The following is a 21210-nucleotide window of genomic DNA, read 5'->3' on the forward strand; positions in this document are numbered from 1 at the left end:
ATATTGAGTTTATTTTTAAGAAATTTTCATGCTAGTTCGAACAAAGGAAACCAATTTTCCAACATAATGTTAAAATTAATTTCTGCTATTATATTTAAATTAAATGGACATCGTCCTAAATTTAATAGCTGTTCATCTATTGTCACATGTATGGAGTAAAGTTACTTTTGCAGTTTGTTAATAACTTCTATATTTCTTTTATTGCTGCAAATTTATCCACCATTTTCCTCTCAGCTCGCGTTGATTTGGCAACCATCGAAACACTAATATATACATTTAAAAAACTCAAATCGGTTTTTTTGTCATTGTGTTACGAAATATTGGGACCCCAAATTCTCCTGACCGCATGTCTTTTAGAAAAAGATATGCATCTTTTAAAACGCCAGAAAAATAAAGAAGTTCAAACAAAGCCATACGTTTTGTCTTATTTATTTGTTTGTAAATGTCACTGTTTTGAAGCATAATTTGATTTATATAGTTCTATATCTTTATTTGTACTATTGACAAATATATCCAAAATATCGTTGGTGAAAAATAGCTGCCATATTTCTTTCACATTTTTTGCATCTTTATATCGATCAGGTATAGAATCTTTGACTAAACAGTCATCCCTATCTTAACTGTTTTCTTCATCTAAAGGCCCCGGACAACTAATATCTTTGCTCGATTCGTCTTTGTACGGCTCTTTTTTCGGCTCTAAAGTTCTTTTTCGTAAGAGGACACTTTCTTTTATATATTGCCTTTTTTTCAGGAAGTTTTAACTTTTTATCATCCACTTTTCTGTAATAATAATAATTGGGCAAAAAAAATAAACACATTCTCCTTGTTATAGATACCTGTCTGCAAACAGATGTAACAATTCCTCTAACCAACCAACAAGAGAGAGTAGTTTAAGCTTGTAGAGTTGGTATCACTACTGTGAAAAGCATAATTTCTAAAGCTAAGAACAAATTACCTGATACTTCCTTTAAGTCACAGAGAAAAACCACGAACAAACCCAAAACTTCCAAGCAATCCGTTGGAAGAAATAATTAAAAGATAAGATACTCCTATACAGGTATTCCCAAAAAGAAGACTAACCATGAGAAGGATATTTGAAGCTGTTAAAAATGAAAAGGAATTTAATTTTAAAGGAAAGATTAATTCCTCTAGAAAATTGGTGAAAATTAGATTCCAGTGCAGAAAATCAAAAGACAATAGAAAGGTGTTGATTAAGAAATTTGACGAGAAACCACATCCCGAGACTACACCGCTTGCTAGCTTATTAATATAAGATAAGATTATTTTCATCTTGTTAAGCAAGGAATTTAAAATACATGGATATCCTCACGCTTATCACCTTATCATTTGGCAAGTAGTGAAAATCCTTCAAATTTTTAGAAACATCCTTGCGGTCAGGATCAAAACAGTTTTGTTTGAAATATTATATAATAGTTTGAAATATAATGTTTTGAAATGTCACAATTAACTTATTTTAAATTAAAATTGTTGTTAATTATCGGAAAATATAGTATAATATAAACAATTATTATATTACAAAAAAGTAATAAATAAATACAAAACAGTAATAAATCAAATTCGGTAGCAATTATCCAATTATACTGAAATTTTTTTATGTAATTTAAGATGTTTTCTCCATGTAGTAACCGCCGTAAAACTTAAGTTAGCTTTCCCTCTCATTATTTTAATATTTAGAAGTACATTTCGTATTTAATTCATTCTGCGGATACTCCACCAAGCCGTGTAAAACAATATATCTCATCTAAAGATAATAACATTATATGCTACGTCTCTGGGAAAATGCGTCACAAAATATTCATATCCATAAGAAAGACGGTCTGACAGCTTTTATTTTCGAGATATTCACGTCATCTTTTCTTACATATTTCCTTGAAATCCCGAGGGGTTTTAGATGCCACTAAAAGTTACAAACCCGCCGTAAAAAATATGCTTTGTATTCAAGTAACACATCGGCTCTAAAAGCTTCTTTCATTGGCTATTGAAACAACTTGCTGGTTTACAGAGCAGAAACTCCAAAAGAGAAAGAATATAATTTTTAATATTGTCCTTTATCTATAAATAGTAATACCATAATTGGATAAAAATTCTTTTTTTTTGCCGTTTAACTAAAAAATTTAATATGATTTTGAATATATTATTTACTATGTTCAAAAGTGTATATTAGTAGAATTAGTTTTTATTACCACCAAGTGTACCACCTCGGAACGATTTTTCGCGGCCCTCGGACTGCTAGGCAGTAAAATTCTGAAGCTGAATTGATTTACCTGCTACAACGGATAGAAGACGTAAGCTTAACGATGAGCATTAAAATAAACAGAGATAAAACGAGAATAATGATAATTGACAGAGCTAACAACAATCAAAATCATCTTTTCATGATAAACAATATCGCTGTTGTAGATAAATTTGTGTATCTGGGCTCATTAATAACCAACAAAGGAGGCTGTACTGAAGAAATAAAGCGGCGGTCAGCAATCGCAAAAAGCGCTATGGCAAAATTAACAGAAATTTGGAAAAGCCATGAAATAACTACCGATACAAAAATGAGACTAGTAAGAAGTCTAGTTTTTCCAGTTTTTACTTATGCATCGGAATGCTGGACCCTTACTGTGAAAGACAAAAGGAACATAGATGTATTTAAGATGTACTGCTGGAGACGAATGCGGAGAATACCATGGGTGGCCCGAAGAACAAATGAATCCATACCGGACCAGCTAAACATAAAGAAAAGACTAAGAACACAAATATCAGAACAAATAATAAGCTATTTTGGACATGTGCTTCGAAGAAATGGTCTTGAAAAACTTACCATCCAGGGAAAAGTAGGAGGCAAAAGAAATAGAGGTAGATCTCCCACACGATACACGGACCATATTGTTGCTACCATTGGCGCTCCATTATCAGAATGTGCTAGAATGGCCGAAGATAGAAAAACGTGGAGGAACATTGGGAAATTTAGCTAATAGCTTCATGATATCATGATACCTGCATCAGGTTAACGACTAAGAAGAATATAATTATGTTTCTATTTATGTATTTAATCAGATTACAGTAGTGTAGAGCGACGCCATACATTGTACCGCATTTCGCATTAGTCATCTTTACCCCCACCACAGTGGCATTGGCCGCCCAGTAAAGATGTTTCAAAACCCTGTGTGGACCTCGTACTGATATAATGAGCATTATGAATGAAACATTGACCAAATTGCAAGGAGACTACAATAAAATTGTAACGAAAATGATGAGTATTGTGTTTTCAGTGGACCAGAAGCTGAATATGTATAGGTATTGAAGAATTTTCAAATGAAGATTATTCCAGCTTTCCTTCCGTTAAAGCACTGTTTGATGCAAATCCGGATGAAAGATGAATCAAGAGTTAATTGATCTTCAGAATGATACATAGCTCAAAAGAATTTTTGAAGAAAAGAAGAAGGAAAAAGCTCACTATAAGTTTTGGGAAGCAGTTCAAAATGACAAATTTCCTAACGTAATTAACTGTGCTCAGAATCTCAGAATGTCTGTGAATCTACATTCAGTAAGCTGAAGTTCATAAATACAAGTACAAATCTAGGCTAACTAGTGAGAACGTTGAAAACATTTTGAGAATTTTAGTTTTTTCCCAACCTGCTAACATAGATGCCATCCTAGAGAGCTGTGAAAGATTTTGACAGACTTAACTTAAAGAATTAACAAATTCAGGACTTGACATTCCTGGAGTCAAGTAGAAGACATTTTCTTACTTTTTACATGCAAAACAGTCCATATAATTTATAATTATATTGTTTTTACGTAACTTGTAATAAACTTATGTTATAGTCATATAGTTTAAAAGTTATTTCATACCACCACTTGTACTTGCGGCCCTAAGGAAAATTTCATTCAAACTATTAGGCTCTCAAAGAAATCCTAGTGAGGATCCATGCTGTAAGAAGAAGAAAGAAAGAACTTGACATGTCCATTTTAAACAGGGTAAAATGTTAAGAAGTCTAGTTAATCCTAGTAGTTAGCAACAATGGAATTATATTGTGAAATGTTTTTTAATGACAATGTTTCATTTGATACATTTTGCATTGAAAATATATTTGTTCTATATATAGAGCATGGTATAAAAAGACCTCAACACAGCTATTGCGTATAGCAACCAACAAATCATAATATCCAGAATAATCGCCAAAGTTCGGAATGGACAGGAAGGCTAAGATGAAGAAGACCATTAAAAAAAATCTGAATAATTACATAAGGAAGTAAAGTTATTTATTTAAAATATATAAAAATGGTCAAGAAAGAGCTCTCCTACTGTACGATCAAAAAAGATACTATCCAAAAGAAATTAAAAAGTTAATTAAAGGGAAAAACTAAAAAGGAGGTGACAACAATCCAGAGTTCCTTAAGATGAAAATACTTTACACAGTGCTAGTTAAAGACTTAAAAGAGAAATTCAAAATATCAAACAGTCAATTACTTCTTAACAGAAAAAACTAATAGATGATAGCAGCACTGAGTAATCTCTGAGGAAAGCAACAAAAAAGCTAAAAAGACCAGTAACCCATTCTCCATCCAATAAACTGCAAGACGGTAGCTGAGTTATATACAATAAATAAAGGACAGGGAGATTTTCCACATATTTAGAAAATACATTAAAACCACATGAAGACCAAATTGATGGTTAGGCGGTTGACGAAGTAAAAGCGGCTTCCCACGGTCGGCGATATTGCGGACGTAAGCGGACCAGCCCGCACCACGCACCGTGGGAAAGGTCTCGTCCGTGGTAGCACCGACACGTCCGTGCTGGTGCGTCCTATCCATCTAGAGTCGGTAACATCAAAGGTGCGGTACATGCTCGTGCGACGCGATCCTAGCGCGTCTGTGTTTTAACAGACGACAAGTGCAAGTCAGAAGTTTTTCATTCGCTGTCACGAGTAGTTGTCTTGTCTGTAGTGTTGTCAAAGTTGTTTTGCAGTTTTTACTTAAACTTTACTTCTCTTTCACTTGGCATTTTGAAATAATGTTAAATCAAACACTACTGTCACGGACCTACACAGACTATCACGGACCGTAGGAAGAGCTCTGTCTGCGGTGCGTTGCCGTCCGTGCTGATCGGCTGTCCGCGATGATCTGTACAATCGCAGATCGTGGGAAGCCACTATTAGATGGATAGACCAGAGGAGCCTGCTTAAGAGAGGAAGTAGGGTTCAATCAGTCACGAAACTGGTGGAGGAGATGCTTATGTCATCAGATAGGTTGGAAGCAGTTCACAGATATGTGACGAGAACGTTGGAGAGAGGAACAAGAAGAAAGGCGAACCAAAGAAAGGCAGAATGCCCAGGAGCAAGCAAGAAGGTAAGGTAGAATGAGAAGGGATGAGATTGAATATAAACAGGGGGGAACCGAGAGAGAGATGGGTTTAGTTGTAGTGAGAAAATGCTGTGCTATCGTTGCGTCTTAATCAGGACATTTCCGTCGGTAATTCACGTTTGAGGAGGGTATTTTTTATCAGATAGTTCTCTGGCATTGACGGCGATAGTATCCGAACAATCTCTGCGTGCGGTCTCGGATAGAATCGTGGCCACGCTGAAGGAATCCTGCATAACCGAGGCTGGAAGGGGGTTCTGCCCACCCTCTAAGGCAGAGGTACGTTTCGAACATTTGGACCACGCCTCCTCATAAAAGGCGAAAACAAAAAAGATTTAAGAACAAAGAAGCAGTTTAGCTAGTACTTGAAGTATATAGCTACTTAACATTTATCAGTGAACTAGCACCCATAGAATCTGAGATTATTAAATAATTTCACACTCGTTGTGTCTGAATACAAGCACCTAATATCAGCACATATTGTATTTTATTATTTATTGCTTTAAACCTATACACGGTTTACAATTTGTTGATAGCTCACTAAAAGTTTAACCCTAATTAAAAAACTGAAATACAGAGAGGATAGGTAATACGATATAATAGTAAAAACCAACCTAAAACTGACGGTTTAAGACGTTTTCGACTAACCCACCTTATATCTGAAGGAATACAATACCTTATAATCCTATTACGGGGGTATTTTCAATGGTTAGAAATGAACGACCAGTGTCGTAGAGTATATGATTGAAACATTTATTTGAACTAAATAAATATATTTTTTAAATTGTACTTATGTAAATTGTATTTTTTAATAAAACTAATTTATTTTATTCAAAAATAAAAAGTTTCTTGCCATTTGTAAATGATACATTTATTTAATTAAGGAAAAAGGCGCCAAATGTCGCCTGGCAAAATTTCCAATGTGTTTTAAATGTATCCATTATTTTCGAATCCGGAGAAAACTAATAAATATTTTTGAAAAATTTAAACGCAGAATGAAAGATTACATTATTACTCAGGGCAGAAAGTCCCTGAAAACTTCTACAATGTTTATTTTAATATGTTATGTAACAGGGGTGAAAATAAAAGAGAAAATATAGTATAATTTTTAATTGAAAATATTGCATGCAAAAGAAACTTTTTATTTATTCTAAAAAATATTTCATTCTGCCTTTAAATTTTTCAAAATGTTTTTTAGTTTTCTCAGGATTTGAAAAAAAAATGGATACATTTAAAACACATTGAAGATTTTGACAAGCGACATTTTGCGCCTTTCCCCTTTAATACCTTACGATTACAACTACTATTACTTACCTTATATAATTACGATTAGAAAACTATTCAAATTCAAAATAAATAGGATCAACTTCGGAATCCGAGTCGTCTTGAGGGTTAATAATTAGGTTAATAATCTCTACGGTCGCATCAATTATGTTATCAAGATCCCACATTTTTTGTTCTTCTTCTAATACATGTCTTACTGCATGTTTCCAGTTTTGTTTTCTAATATGTTATAAAGACTCGTATAACAATTCACGTACAGCTTGTATTTTATATGACGTATTTTTTCTAGCCACATAACTTTTCATTTGTGCCCAAATAAGTTCAATTGGATTTATTTCGCAGTGGTAGGGTGGAAGTCTAAAGACTGTGATGTTTCGCCTGTCCACCATTTTGTCAACTACGTATTTCTTGAACTTAGATTTGTGTTGCCGGGCAATTTTTAAAAGTTCTACTTTTACCATTCCATCTTCGTAAGGCAGATACTTATTCCGCAGCCAGTCAAGAATATCCTGTTTCTTCCACGCATTCTTTAGAAATCTTTTTACTAGTCGTGAATGATAAGGTGCATTATCTAATACTATAATTGAATTTGGTGGTATGTGTTCAATCATTTGCTCAAAATACTCTTCGAAAACATCAGCTGTCATCTCTTCGTGATAGTCTTTAATGCTTTTGGAATGAAATTCCAACAAACCATGCTTAACAAATCCTTTTTCACTGCCAATGTGAGAAATTATTAATCTACTGCCTTTACCAGAAGGTGGGGAGATACCAGTAGACCAACCTTCCATAAAGGCTTGCCTGGAGCTTAATATATTTTTATCTGACCAAATTTTTTTTAGAGTATGACCTGAGTTTACCCACGTTTCATCCTGGTAGAAGATGGGCCTTTCTTCAGCCCGGAATTTTCGTATGAATCTTAGATAATTTCTTCTCCAACATCATCTTCTCCTCCCGGTCAATCAAAAGTGATTTTCGGTCTGATTTCTCCCACCGGAAATTTAATTCTTTTAAAACTTGCCACAATTTAGTTCGTCCGATATGAGGCAAATCCGGGTCGTCTCTAACTTCTTGTAAAATTTTGTTTAGGTTTGGTATTTCTTTTTTGAAAAAAAAATCCAAGAATTTTCCTTCGAATACCATTTTTGGCAAATTCATCAATTTCAATAGGCTTTTTTCCTCTCTTTAAGTTTTCGTTTGTGTTTGGGTTAGCTATACCGTGTTTTTTTCTTTCTGATAGGAACCTATATAAAGTTGACTCTCCTACGCCAGTCATGTTGGCACAACTTTCGACTATGTTGCGAACAGTATTTGTGGGATTCTGAGAAACCAGAGCATCGTGAACATTCAGGACAATAGTCTACTCTCTTGGTGAATAGACAGAATTACTGACTGTACGCAACAGTACCGGTGTAAAACTTGATGATGAAGCCATCACAAACAATCCAACAAAACGAGCACGAGCGAAAGGTACGTATATGTTCGTAGGTATATGGAATAAAAAATCACTCACGCACTGCATATAATTCGCAAAAGAAATATTCGAGACGCTAATTACTACCATAGACGCGGAAACACCGACGAGCCGTAAATTACATGCGATCAAAAACGTACTAAACAAAAAAATTGTTTTCGTTCGTAATAACTTCACCCTTTCAAGTTAGGTTTCGAATATAATTATATTATTAAAAATCTGGGGAATTCCATCTTAATTATCTTGCAACGAATAGTACATTCGGATATGAATTCCAGGTTTTCTAGTAAAGTGATTAAACGTGAAGATTAGTATTGAAATATCCAAAGAGATAAGGTATTCTTATTTACAAAATTGTTAAAGGTTAAATTCTTATTTTTATTAATATAATATAATAACCAATATTAGTCGTGAAAGTTTTAATTGTTTTTTTGCTAAATATATTAGTATTAAAATATTATCAATATTATATATAACAGTATTAAAACATTATATTATTATTTAATGAATAAACACCTTAGGAACGCCTATGATTTACGACCGTTTTATGAGTTTAAGGCATATTTCGTGCTCTCAACAATTTGTGAACAGAGAATAACTTATATTGGTTGAAATCTGCTTTAAACCAAAATAAAATTTGTATTTATAAAAAATAGCAAAAAAATAAAAAACAATAATTAAACAAAAGTTTAGGGACAACGCTGAAGTAGCCACCCTATATACTGGCTAATGAAAACCCTGTTTTCTTTCGGAAAATCTGAGCGCATTCACCCATTTACCTTTGATAACGGCGTCGTTAAAAATTTATGTAGCGAAACATTATTATTTTATTTACATAGAAATCTACTTACAGGGCTTTTTCTCTTATTTTTATGGAAATTGCGCAGGCTAATGAAATAATAGCTATGCTAAGAGAATTTTAAATGGTTAATCTTGCATTGATTTTTTTATAATTAATAAATAGATTAAAAATTTGCAATTTTATTGTGCTGCTCGAACGATATTTTTTTGTAAGGTCACAGACTCGTGAACACTTTTAAAATATAAGATATGTTTTCATTATTGTGAAAATTAGCAATATACTGGATCTTCCGAAAATTGTATATACATTATTTTCAAATTATGTTTTAAAAAATAAAAATATTTAAGTCTTGAAACCTCTTACACTTAGTTTAAGCTCCGGTTATCATACAAATAAACCAAATGGATCATGTGGTAATTCAGGATAAATTGTCAGAACTTGTAACTAACGTAAGAACCTACAGAGGAGCTTACGTTGATTCAGACCATTATATGGTCGTAGTTAAGTTAAAGTATGAGTATTCAGAAAAAATGAAACTCAAAAGAAGGCAAAACATAAGATATATTAACGACGAACTGAAAACAGTTGAAGTAGCCAACAAGTATAGGCAAGATCTAAACAATATTTATAACCGCGACGTAACATTTCAATTAAATGGCATAGAAGAAAACTGGCAAATACTCAAAAATGGTATAAAGGCAGCTATGAATAGAATTACAAAGAGTAAAAGGAAAAATAAGAAAGAATGGTTGAACACAGAATGTGAAAAATAAATAGAATTAAAGCGAATATCTATAAAGACAAAAGATGTTGCAGACAAAAATGATAATATTAAAGAAATATATAATGAGCAAAGAAAATTACTAGAGAAAATTTATTGGAAGAAGAAAAGAGAACTTTTAGAGAGACAACTTTAAAATATCGAAGAAAGATACCAAAGGAAGGACATAAAATATTTTTACAAAGATGTTAAAGAAATAAGCAGAGATTACAATTCAAAAACGACATACATTAAAGACAAAGAAGGTAATCTGATAGGAAATGGACAGCGACCATTGGAGAGATGGAAACAATATTTCGAAGAACACCTGAACGGTGAAATAGAGGAGGAAACCGACAATGAACGAGAATCAATACCAATGTATGGAAATCATATTAAAAGACCAACTAAAGATAAGGTTAAGGAAGTTTTAACTGTGATGGAAAACAATAAAATCCCTGGAGAAAACGGAATAGTACATCTACAAGAAAAGAAGATAGACAATTGGAGGAAAGAAGCTAGAGACAGAAGGAGATGAAAGAGAATTTCTAAGCTATGGGCCTAAAACAGCCTACTACAAGCTTTTATATTTATACGGTACAAACAATCACCTATTAGTTTAAAAACATGAGTACAATAAACCACTAGTCTTAACATTTATAGACTACGTGAGAGCACTTGGCTCTGTGGAGCAAAGACAATAATTGCTGCACTAGTAGATTTATGAATAGATCACAGATATGCAACACATTAAGTGTGAAAATTCAAACTAATTCAACATTTAAAATGTGCTAACGGATAACAGATAACAAATAAAACAGCTAAGGCTGCAAAAGGGTACTTACTGCTCACGTTATGAGAATAAATGGTGGAAGGTGAATTAATCGCGTAATGAAGTGGGGTCCTATATTTTATGCATATAGAGTTAGAAGGCCTATGTTCAGTAACGGACAGTATAGACTATATGATAATGATGATGGTAAATTTAAAGTGTTTATCAAAACAATTAGATTCTTTTTGCAAAAGAGTTAACCAGTGTACTCAGTGTACAACATGATTTTTCCTTTTTCTGTAGCACCAATTATTATTTTAGTAACGTGAAAATGTTAATGAAAATGAAAATCTTAATGTGAGAAAATTTAATTTCCCTATAAAAAACTCTATTAAGTATCTTGGTACCTATCTAGACAGAAAATTGTTATGGAAAGATCACATTCATTAATTTGTTAAAAAAACAGAAAACTCAATAAACATTTGAAGAGCTTTCTGTAAAACAAATTGGGGAGCAGACCCAAATAAAGCTTTGATGTATTACCGTAACATGATCAGGCCGATTTTCGACTACAACTGTCATTTAATTGGATCAGCGGTCAATACACATCTAAACATACTTGAAGTTCAAAAAAATAAATGCCTGAGATTATGCCTAGGTTATGTAAAATCCACTCCAGTCGAAATAATGGAATATGAAGCGGTGAAACATCCATTGCATTTACGCCGCCAATTCTTTAGCGACAAATTTACAATCCGACTTATGTCGAAAAATTGTAAATACCTTCAATATCTTAATGAGCTATCAGTTTTAGACCTCACCCACAGGTACTGGAGAACTAAAAAATCTATACCTCTTGTAGAAAGCTATCTAAGTACGGTAAAATATAACCATATTCTCTATAAAAGCCAAATTCCGCCCTACTGCGGCAAAATGGCAAAAACACTATTTTCTAGAAAGGTTGAAATATGTTACTTAAACTCACATTTACTCCTAAATATGTTTGATATAATTATTAAAGAAAAATTGATAAATTATCAGTACATTTTTACTGATGGGCCAAAAGATGCAAATTAAACGGACTGTGCAATGTTCCACGAAAATAAAAATTACCATCACCAGTATAGCTTACCCAGTGAATGTTCAATATACACAGCAGAAATAATGGTAATAATGTTTGCTCTTCAGTATGTAGTACTGAATCCGACTAGCAACTATGTTATATTTACTGACAGTAAAAGCGTAGTCGACAGATTTAACAACATTCAAACTGTCAAACACATAAATCACATTGAACTGAAAATTCTTAAAATTCTTTATGAAACTATACAATTAGGATTAAATGTAATAATTATATGGATCAAGGGCCATTCGAGAATAAAAGGCCATAAAATCATGGCCCGGATGCAGTAATAGAAACAGGAATACAAATTTTCTTTGGAAGATGTGTAATAGCGTAACAGCTGCAATGAGAATGTATTATAGCGACATAAACACAGTTCCCTTAAATAAAGGCACTAAACAAGGAGAAATCCCTTCTGTTTTTAAACAACTTGAGGTTTGCAGCCGACTTATTGCAGATCTGGTAGATCATGCTTGTCAACTTCTTTAAGACTTTCAGAGCTCTTGTACGTAAAATAAATAAAATAAATAACCAACTTTGTACTAGCCAAAACAATTTCAACTAATTCCACGCAAATTGAAGAAGTGTATATTTATAAGTATCTAGACCCCGAGATTAAATTAGGAAGAGGCAATTAAACAACAGAGTAAAACACTTATAATGGGACTAACATGGACAGCTGACGGAAAACTAATAGAAGTAGGCAGAGTAGATATTCCCTTCCCTTGAACAGGAAGGCCTTTGATTAGTGTGTACTCCCAGTTTGAATATCTGCTCCATATATTGACCAAAAGCTCTGTTAAGGCCCCAAACATTGAGCCTTCACAGAAAGTAATCAATAAAATACAAATTGTATAGAAAGCAATTAAGAGGTTAATGTTAAATATATCCCCCAAAGACATAGTTTTAAATTAAATAGTTAGTACTAAACAAAAACGATGAATACTTGATATTTATGTAATATTATAACTCCTTATTACTTAGATTTTTATTTATTGTTTTCATTTTTCGAAAAATATATATTTTTCTCGATAAATTTTATCTAACCAGAAAGAAATCTACCAATAAACTGAAAACGTGCATACAATAATTTATTTCTAATATTTATTTCTATTATTGCAGGCGATGCAAAAAAGGACCAGTGCAACAAGACGGTCGAGATTTATGAGGATGTATCTTCTCCGGAGGTGACGCAGGATAATTTCGGTAAACCGATGACGTGTTGGTATCGGTTTCGCTCGTTTCGCGGAACACCGAAGGATTGGATCCTCAGGATAAAATTCAACAAATTTAAAATTGGAAACCTGCTCAACGCTACACATTGCGAAGGGGGTTATTTACAGGTAAGCATAAAATATGTATTTTATTTTTACCTACAATAGTCTGGAAATATTTCAAAACATTTTAAAACAACATTTATATTTCTTTTATTAATTTTATAAATACATTTATATAGGGTAAGTGCCCTAGTAGTCAGCACAAGCCCAGTTATTGGCACTTCGAATATTTTTGCTATTTTATAAGAAAAGGACGAATCCCTAAATATTAATCAGTATGCTATTTGATAGATGATGCATTCTTGTATGTGGGTAATATAGGTATTGGTTTTGTATTTGCATATGACTGCAGACTTTGGCTTGGGATTGTTGACACCATAGTAGAAGGCAAGTTTCTTAACAATTTCCTTAAGAATGCAGTGGGTTTGTGATTTGCCAAATTTAGAAGAACCGTCGTTAATAATTATGGACAATGCACCTTACCACTTCAGTATAGTGGAAAAAATATTAAATTAAAGTTGGACTAAGCACTTTTTAGTAGAATGGTTAAAAGGGAGATATATACGTGTTTCAACAACTATGATGAAACTTGAATTATTGGAGATGGTAAAAAAACATTTACCAGATAAAGTTTTCAAGTATGTATTAAGACATATTTAATAGATGAGATTATATTTGTTTTATTCTACAGATTAGATGTACTGGCATTTCAACATAGTCATACAGTATTGAGATTGTCTCCAGATTACTGCCAGTTTAACCCAATTGAGAATGTTTGGTCAGATTCTAAGAGATATTATGATGCAAAAATAAGTTCTGCAGGTACTGTAAACAAAAGTACTGTATTTAGTATTTGGAAAGAAGTATTAGTACAGGTAATTCAAGCGTACTAAAATTCGTAGATAATAATTGGATAATAATTGTGGTTAAATTCAAGGTTACACCAGAAAAATGGAAGGAATATGTAAGACATGCAGAAGATATAAATGAATACTGGAAGACTGGAAGAAAATATCTTAAACTATTACCGTTCTGGATATGTATATGTATTAAAACGGTTCTTTTTAGAACCACGACATTTTCTTGAAATGTAAGATATAATTGATACCAGCCACATATCCCCTGTAATCATTCATTTTAATGAATCAGATTCTGAATCGGATTGTATATCCGAAAATGTAATATTCATTTTTGTTATTCATAAAAATAGAAGATAAACTTACATTCGGTATCTTGTTTTTTAATTAAACTCCATTAATACTATTTCATCTGCATACCGGAACTGGTAGATTAACTCAAAAATCAATTGCTTCACTATTTAAAATTTAAACTATTTCCAGTATTTAATGATAAATCTTCACAAAATTAAACAATTGGGTGCTACAGAAACTTATCGGTAAATTACTTATCCGAATATGACTAATTTCAATCGATGCTATTTTATCACAGGAATGTTTGCCTTGATGCATTGCAATTGCCAGTAAAAATTTTTATTTCACAGTCAACTCTTAAAAGATTCTATAAGCGTTATTTTAAATAAACAAAAACAAACACTCCAATTCCATAGTTTCTGCAATAAATAATATTAAATCCATAAATAAATCTTAGCTAATTAAGCTCTTTCCTTGGAATGTATAGAATAGGAATTATGACAAACTGCCGTTCCAAAATAATGCGTAATAAAAATTTATATACAGGAAAGTTTTTTTTTTATTTTATTTTATTTTTTTATTTAGAATTTTCGCATTAACCATTAAAGGTTATTAGCAGGTTTTACAAATTTTACAGTTGTTATTAAATATACTAATTACAAATTGCGTATTAAATTACAAATAATAAATTACCAAATTACAAAATTATACATATAATATAACTTAAATTTCTTAGTAAACGTATGTCCTTAAGGAATTTGATACATTACAGCGTTGATTGAATAACCCAAATGGGTTATTCAATCAACGATTACAGTTTAAAATATCTTTAAGTTTCTTTGCTTCTTCTGGTACGTTGTTGATGGCTCTTTCGTAGGAAAAAAGCGGACATTTAATCAATATATGTTGAACAGTTATTGGACATTCACAATAGGAACATTCAGGTGGTAGTTCTTTTGTTATGAGATGCTGGTGAGTTAACGCTGTATGTCCCATTCTTAGTCGGTTGATAATCACCTGTTGCCTTCTGTTTTCTGGAAATTGTAGTTTAGTGCCAATCCTACTTTTAACGTTTTTAAGGTTAGACTTATTAGAATTCCACATTTGTTGCCAATTTTTTACACAGTACTGTTTAATAATGAGCAGGATATTACAGAATGAAATTGTAGTGATTACTTCAGTTTGCTCGTCAGTAGCAGGTTTCTTTGCTAATTCATCTACTTTTTCATTTCCTGCGATACTTGTATGTGATGGTACCTAGAGAAATTTAACGTTCACGTGTCTGTTTTGTAGGTGATAAAGTGCTAATGGTATTTGTTGCAGGATAGCATGTACTGGATATATTTGCCTTAAGCTCTGAAGAACAGATAAAAAGTCAGTAATGATAAGAAAGTTTGAGCTTGCATGACTCTTACACATGTCTAATGCTTTTAAAATGGCGATTGCTTCTCCCGTGAAAATGCTGCAGAATTGAGGGATGCGAACTGCATATTTAGACTTTCTTAGAATAAAGGCCGCTGCATGTCCGTTTTCAGTTCTTGACGCATCAGAAAAATCTTGTTATAACCAGTGTATTCTGATATCCGTTCTTGATATAATTTGTTAATGATTATGGGATTTGTGGTACTCTTTGGATAGGCCGTGAGGGATATATCAATAGTGGGAAAATTAATAGTCCAGGGAGGTATAGTTCGTTGTGTAGGAAAATTGTTAAAGTTGTTATTCCATATTTAAAAAAAAACCTTTTCAGATTTGGCCGATTACGATCCTGTAAATGTCAGATTTAACTAAAATGTCATGCAATAATTCTCGACATTCTTAAAATCCTGTATGACGTCACAATTAGTGACTCACTGAAAGAAGGGTTTGGGATAGACTGTACCTTTGGTTTGATTTTAGGACCTGCAATATATGTTTAACAATGAGATAAGCCCTTAAAACATCAACCAATATATCAAAATTTATGTCGTTGTTAGCCTATATCCGCAACAGTCACTTTTACAATAAAACCTCCCACAAATTCTCATGAAATTCATCTTCTTAATATTACAAAATATGGTTGAATGTGCACGCTCTAGATTTATTACTTCTTGTCACTGTGTACTTCGAGAAGCCCAAATCTGACTGCATACACCAAATTCTACTTTGCATATGTATAAAATTCCATTTCAAATGTACACAACGGAATAGATGTAATGTGATAAATAATATTATACTGTTAGGAAATATAGGGCGGCCGTAAATTATGACTTAAATAAACGGGAGACGTAAACGAGATATCGATAAGGTGTAATTTATATCACCATAAGGAAATGCCGTTGGGAATTAGAACTACAATATTTTGGTTGTAATAAATTTGGTCTTTCTTATTAAATGCGATTCGTTAGATAATATTGGTCATTAAAACCTAATGCCTCTTACGTTTTATGACATAAATGTGCTTAAGAAAGGAACAACATAAAAGAATAGTAAAAAAGTTATTTAAAAATATTTTATATTAATTATAAAACCGAATGTTGATAATTACTTTTTTATTTATTTATTTATTTAACCTCCTTTAAAACACAAAATGATTGTTATTTTATTACATTAAAAGAGTGTTTATTACTACTAAAAACTAATAACTATATTAAAAATAAACCCAGACAGAATAAAACTAGTAAAAAACACTATACAACTAAATTAAATTTTAGGACAACAACTTTTGCAGACTAGAAATTTGTTTCAAAAGCAACTTTTATTTGTTTCACAGAAAAATTTAAAAAGTCTATATCACAGTTGATTATCACATGGTTACATTCTTCTAACAGCTTATTTATGGGTGAATAAATGGCTCTTATAAGTTGAGAACAGTCGTTTATTATTAATTCTTAGATGCATTTTTGGAACATTAAACTTAATATTGTTTATAAAAACCAATCTTTATATTTTTGTGATTTACAACATAGTAAATAAAAAGGGCTGAATGAAAATTTCTTCTATTATCCAGTCGCTGAACTTTAAAACAAGTTAACATAGCATTATAGGAAATCATGTATGGATAGATACCAAACTTTCTGACATAAACAAACCTCAAGAATCGTTTTTGAACCTTTTCAATCAGATAAAGATTGAATTCAATTTGTGGTGCCCATATAATAGAGGCATACTAAAAGTAAGGCCTTACCAGTGCATTGTATAATGATATTAGAGTTTCAAATCTTTTAAAGAATGTTCTGTATAACTTTCCAATGATGATCCGATAATGTTCATTAAATCTCAAATTTTGCTGAAACATTACTCCCAAATCTTTGCAAGTGGTCTTTCTTCCAACTAGAGTACTAGAAATTTTATATTGGTTTCTCCATGTATTGTGTTTTTCGAATGATAGTAAAAACGTGACATTTAGAAGTGTTTAGAAACATTTTATTATCATCGAACCATTGACTTACTGAGTTCAGATCACGTTGCAGCATCTCAGAGTTCTGCAGAGTTGAAACTTCTCGAAAAATCTTAAAATCATCTGCAAATAGTAGGCTTGTCAAAAACTTCACGATTTATAGCAATTTAGATGAAATGCATACGAAACCATATATGGTTTGATAATAAATTCGCCACAACAAGATCCAGTTTCCTATCTCCCTAATTCAAAAAACATTGCTGATACCTTATTTTTAAGACCAGTTGCTAAGACTGAACTCATTCGAACAATTCGTAGTATAAAAAGCAGATCGTCCTGTAGTACACATGGATTATCTATTAAAATTTTCTCAAATCTTCCGCATAATGTATTGGAGGTCATGGTCTCGCTAGTAAATGATTCCCTTGAGAAAGGTACATTCTCTAACTGCCTAAAGACTGCCATCGTTATTCCTCTTCATTAAGGTGGAGACAAATATGATGTCTGCAACTATAGACCTATTGCCTTGTTACCAGCACTATCAAAAATTATTGAAAGGCTTATAAAGGTTCGACTTATACCCTTTCTCCTTAAACATAATATTTTATCGCAAAATCAGTTCGGCTTTTTGTCTAATAAATATACTAGTGATGCCATGTTTTCTGTGTTACATGAGGTATATCTATCACTAAATAGTAACCTCTCCTCCGACACCGTTTTCTGCGACTATTCCAAAGCCTTTGACTGCGTAAATCACGACATTCTATTAAAAAAATTAACTTTCTATGGAATTCGAGGTGTGTCTTTTAATGGGTTCAAAACTTACTTGGTAGGTAGGAAACAATTGGTTAGAATAAAAGACACCGACTCTAGTTGTAAAGACATTGAGTCTGGAGTACCGCAAGGTTCAGTATTAGGTCCCATTCTTTTTTTACTTTTCATTAATGACATCTCTTACTTGAAAATTAAAGGGAAAATTTTTCTATTTGCTGATGATACCAGTATTACTTGGAGCAGCTCTAATATTTCAACGCTTCATTCAATTATAACTGCTGATTTGCTTATAACCAAGGCTTGGTCAGACTCCAACTTACTTAGCTTTAACGTGGATAAGACAGTAGCATTATCTTATAAAGAAGTCATTCAACCCTTGCTTTTGAATAAGAGCCAAATCACTATCGTTAATTCCGTGAAATTTCTAGGTATTCTTGTCGACAGCGATCTTAAATGGTCCTTGCATACTGACTCCTTAAGGAAAAAACTATCCTCAGCTTGCTTTGCAATAAGATCTGTTTCGAAGGAACTAAATTTATCTTCTGTCAAAATGGCATATTTCTCATTGTTCGAGTCCCATCTTCGATATGGGCTTCCATTTTGGGGTTCTAGTACAGCGGCCCAATTTGATTCTATTTTTAAGTTGCGAAAAAGAGCAATTCGTTATCTATTTGGTCTCAAAAAAACAACTCATTGCAAGACCTACTTCAAAAATCACGGAATTTTGACGCTTTCCTCTTTATTTATTTTGGAAACGGTTTGTTTGATTCGCAAGCATCTAAACATTTTTCCCGATAGACCTGACCATGGCTACTCCATTAGAAATTCGGATTGTAACGTTTATTTACCGATCCCGTCCACTCAGCTAGTAAAGAATTCTATTCTATATAGTGCAAAAAAACTTTATAATCACCTTCCAAGAGAAATTAAATCCGCAACATCTTTCATTAAGTTTCGTTAGATGACAAAAATCTATCTCTCTGAAAGACCATATTATTCAGTTGACGAGTTTCTTAATTTATAACAAAGAAACAAAATTAGTATTGTTTATAATTACATTTGGGTGTCTCAAGCAGTGGCTACAATTTGTCTCATTTGTTGTTGTCTGTACAAATTATGTAAGTTATACAATAATTTTACTAATTTAAAATTGTATTGTTCTGTTTTTTTATTATATTTGTTTTTGTTTTATACTTTTTGTACTTTTTGACTGATTTTTTTTTTAGCTTTGTCCATAAAATTGTTCAATAATTTTCAGTGACAATAAAGCATATTTCTAAAATGACACCATAACGCTAGATAATAATGTGAAATTCAATGTAGAAAATTATTTATACAATAAAAATTAATACTTACTTTCTCCAAAAAATTTTTTTGAAACTATTTCTAAATATGTTTATTTTTTATTTAATAATAAATTCACTAAAAAATATTGCTTCAAATTGTAAGGGACCGTTAATTCACTATACGTGTAAAAACGAATGAGGTTATAACGATCTTTCTCTTGCCTGGTAGGCAACCAAACATACAGATGCGTAGTATAATGAGTACTAGCTATGATGTAGTGATAATGAGTAATGGATATTATGCATACTACAACAATTTGAAATTTTAAAACCATAAAAGGTTTCGTATGCGGTAGATGGTTGAAATGATAAAAGAAATAAAAGCATTGCACCTAATAAACAATATCTAAATCTTACTTATGTTCATTACATGCTATACATTTCTCAGAAAATTGTAACCGTTTTGACGAACTTTTCACCCAACCGTTTGCCGCGGTGGATCAGCCGACTGCTTTTTCCATTCGTTACATCGGCTAACAGGTCCTGACAATTTCTGGCTATTTAATCAGTTGCCAATAAGCTTAGGCATATCTAACACTTGCCAAGAAGATATCTACTAATGTCCTTGCCCAGTTCTTTATTTCCAGTGTTTTTAAATCTCTTTTAACTTGGTCCTGCCATCGTATCTTGGGTCTCCCTTTTAGTAGTTCTTGTTCTGGTGTCCAATTTGCTAATCTTCTTGGAGCTAAGTTTTTTTTTTGCTGAAAATTTGTCCATACCATCTACTTTTTAGTGCTTTTGTTTTTTGATTTGTTTAACTATATTTGCATTTTTAAGTCTGTCTTTCTGTTACTGCGATATTGTCGTCCTTGGAATGGTATCTAAGGGTTTTCTGTAGATATAATAAGTTTATTTTGGAATTTGCAAAATTAAAAAAATGTTCAAGTAAAAATACCAATCAACGTGTCCAAGCGTTTTTTACACAAGCACCTATTGACTTGGTTGTTCCACTCTGTATACAAATTTCGGTCCGTAAAATTCGAAATCTATAAAAAATATTGTAAAATCACACTATTTTATGAAATCCATATTAGACCTACATTCCTAAATGTAATACTTGCACACTTAACAATTCGATTGAAATTTTCGATAACATTAAAGAGAAACCTTTTAAACAAAATTCACATACTTTTTTAATTAAAAATCCTTTGAGAGTTAAAATACTGCTAATTTTTTAACTGTATATATGTAAACGTTTTAAATTTCAACTGCAGTGTACCCATTAAAACATAGCACGAATGTACGTAATAGGAACTTTTTCGGTGTACAAAACTCAATTGCTTTTGGTCGAATTTACAGCGGACGGGAGAATCTGAACAAAACAGATGGATGATGGAAACTAAGGGAATTTTATTGGAGGAAACTTTATTTCTGTATTTTCATACCACCAATATATAAACTATAGTAGAATATCTAAATTGCAGGCACTAAATTCTAAGAAATAATAATAAAGCTTTAACGGCAACATTGTTGCCAGGTTGCGAATATAGATAATTTATCAACTTCTATTAAATTCTTTATGTGCCGTCTTTTACCGAAGGTTGGCGACCATCAAACGATAGGTTTCTCTGTTTTGTGCCGCATTCTCTCAAGTTTCTCAGCCAGGATTTATCATTACGGAACACATGGCCCAGGTATGACGCTTTTCTCCTTTTAGCAGTTGTTAACAATTCCACCTCTTTACCCATTCGTCTT

General features: G+C 32.3%; 1 protein-coding gene across 1 annotated transcript in view; it reads left to right on the forward strand.

The window, feature by feature from the left end:
• The window catches only part of LOC140436425 (cubilin homolog), a 989698-nt gene that overhangs the window by 384701 nt on the left and 583787 nt on the right, over window positions 1–21210 (forward strand). Inside the window, exon 2 of the mRNA XM_072525245.1 lies at window positions 12711–12931. Coding sequence (XP_072381346.1) covers window positions 12711–12931 — 221 coding nt within the window. The remainder of the gene's footprint in view (window positions 1–12710; window positions 12932–21210) is intronic.

This window comes from Diabrotica undecimpunctata, chromosome 3, assembly GCF_040954645.1.
Source record: "Diabrotica undecimpunctata isolate CICGRU chromosome 3, icDiaUnde3, whole genome shotgun sequence".
Lineage (NCBI taxonomy): Eukaryota > Metazoa > Arthropoda > Insecta > Coleoptera > Chrysomelidae > Diabrotica > Diabrotica undecimpunctata.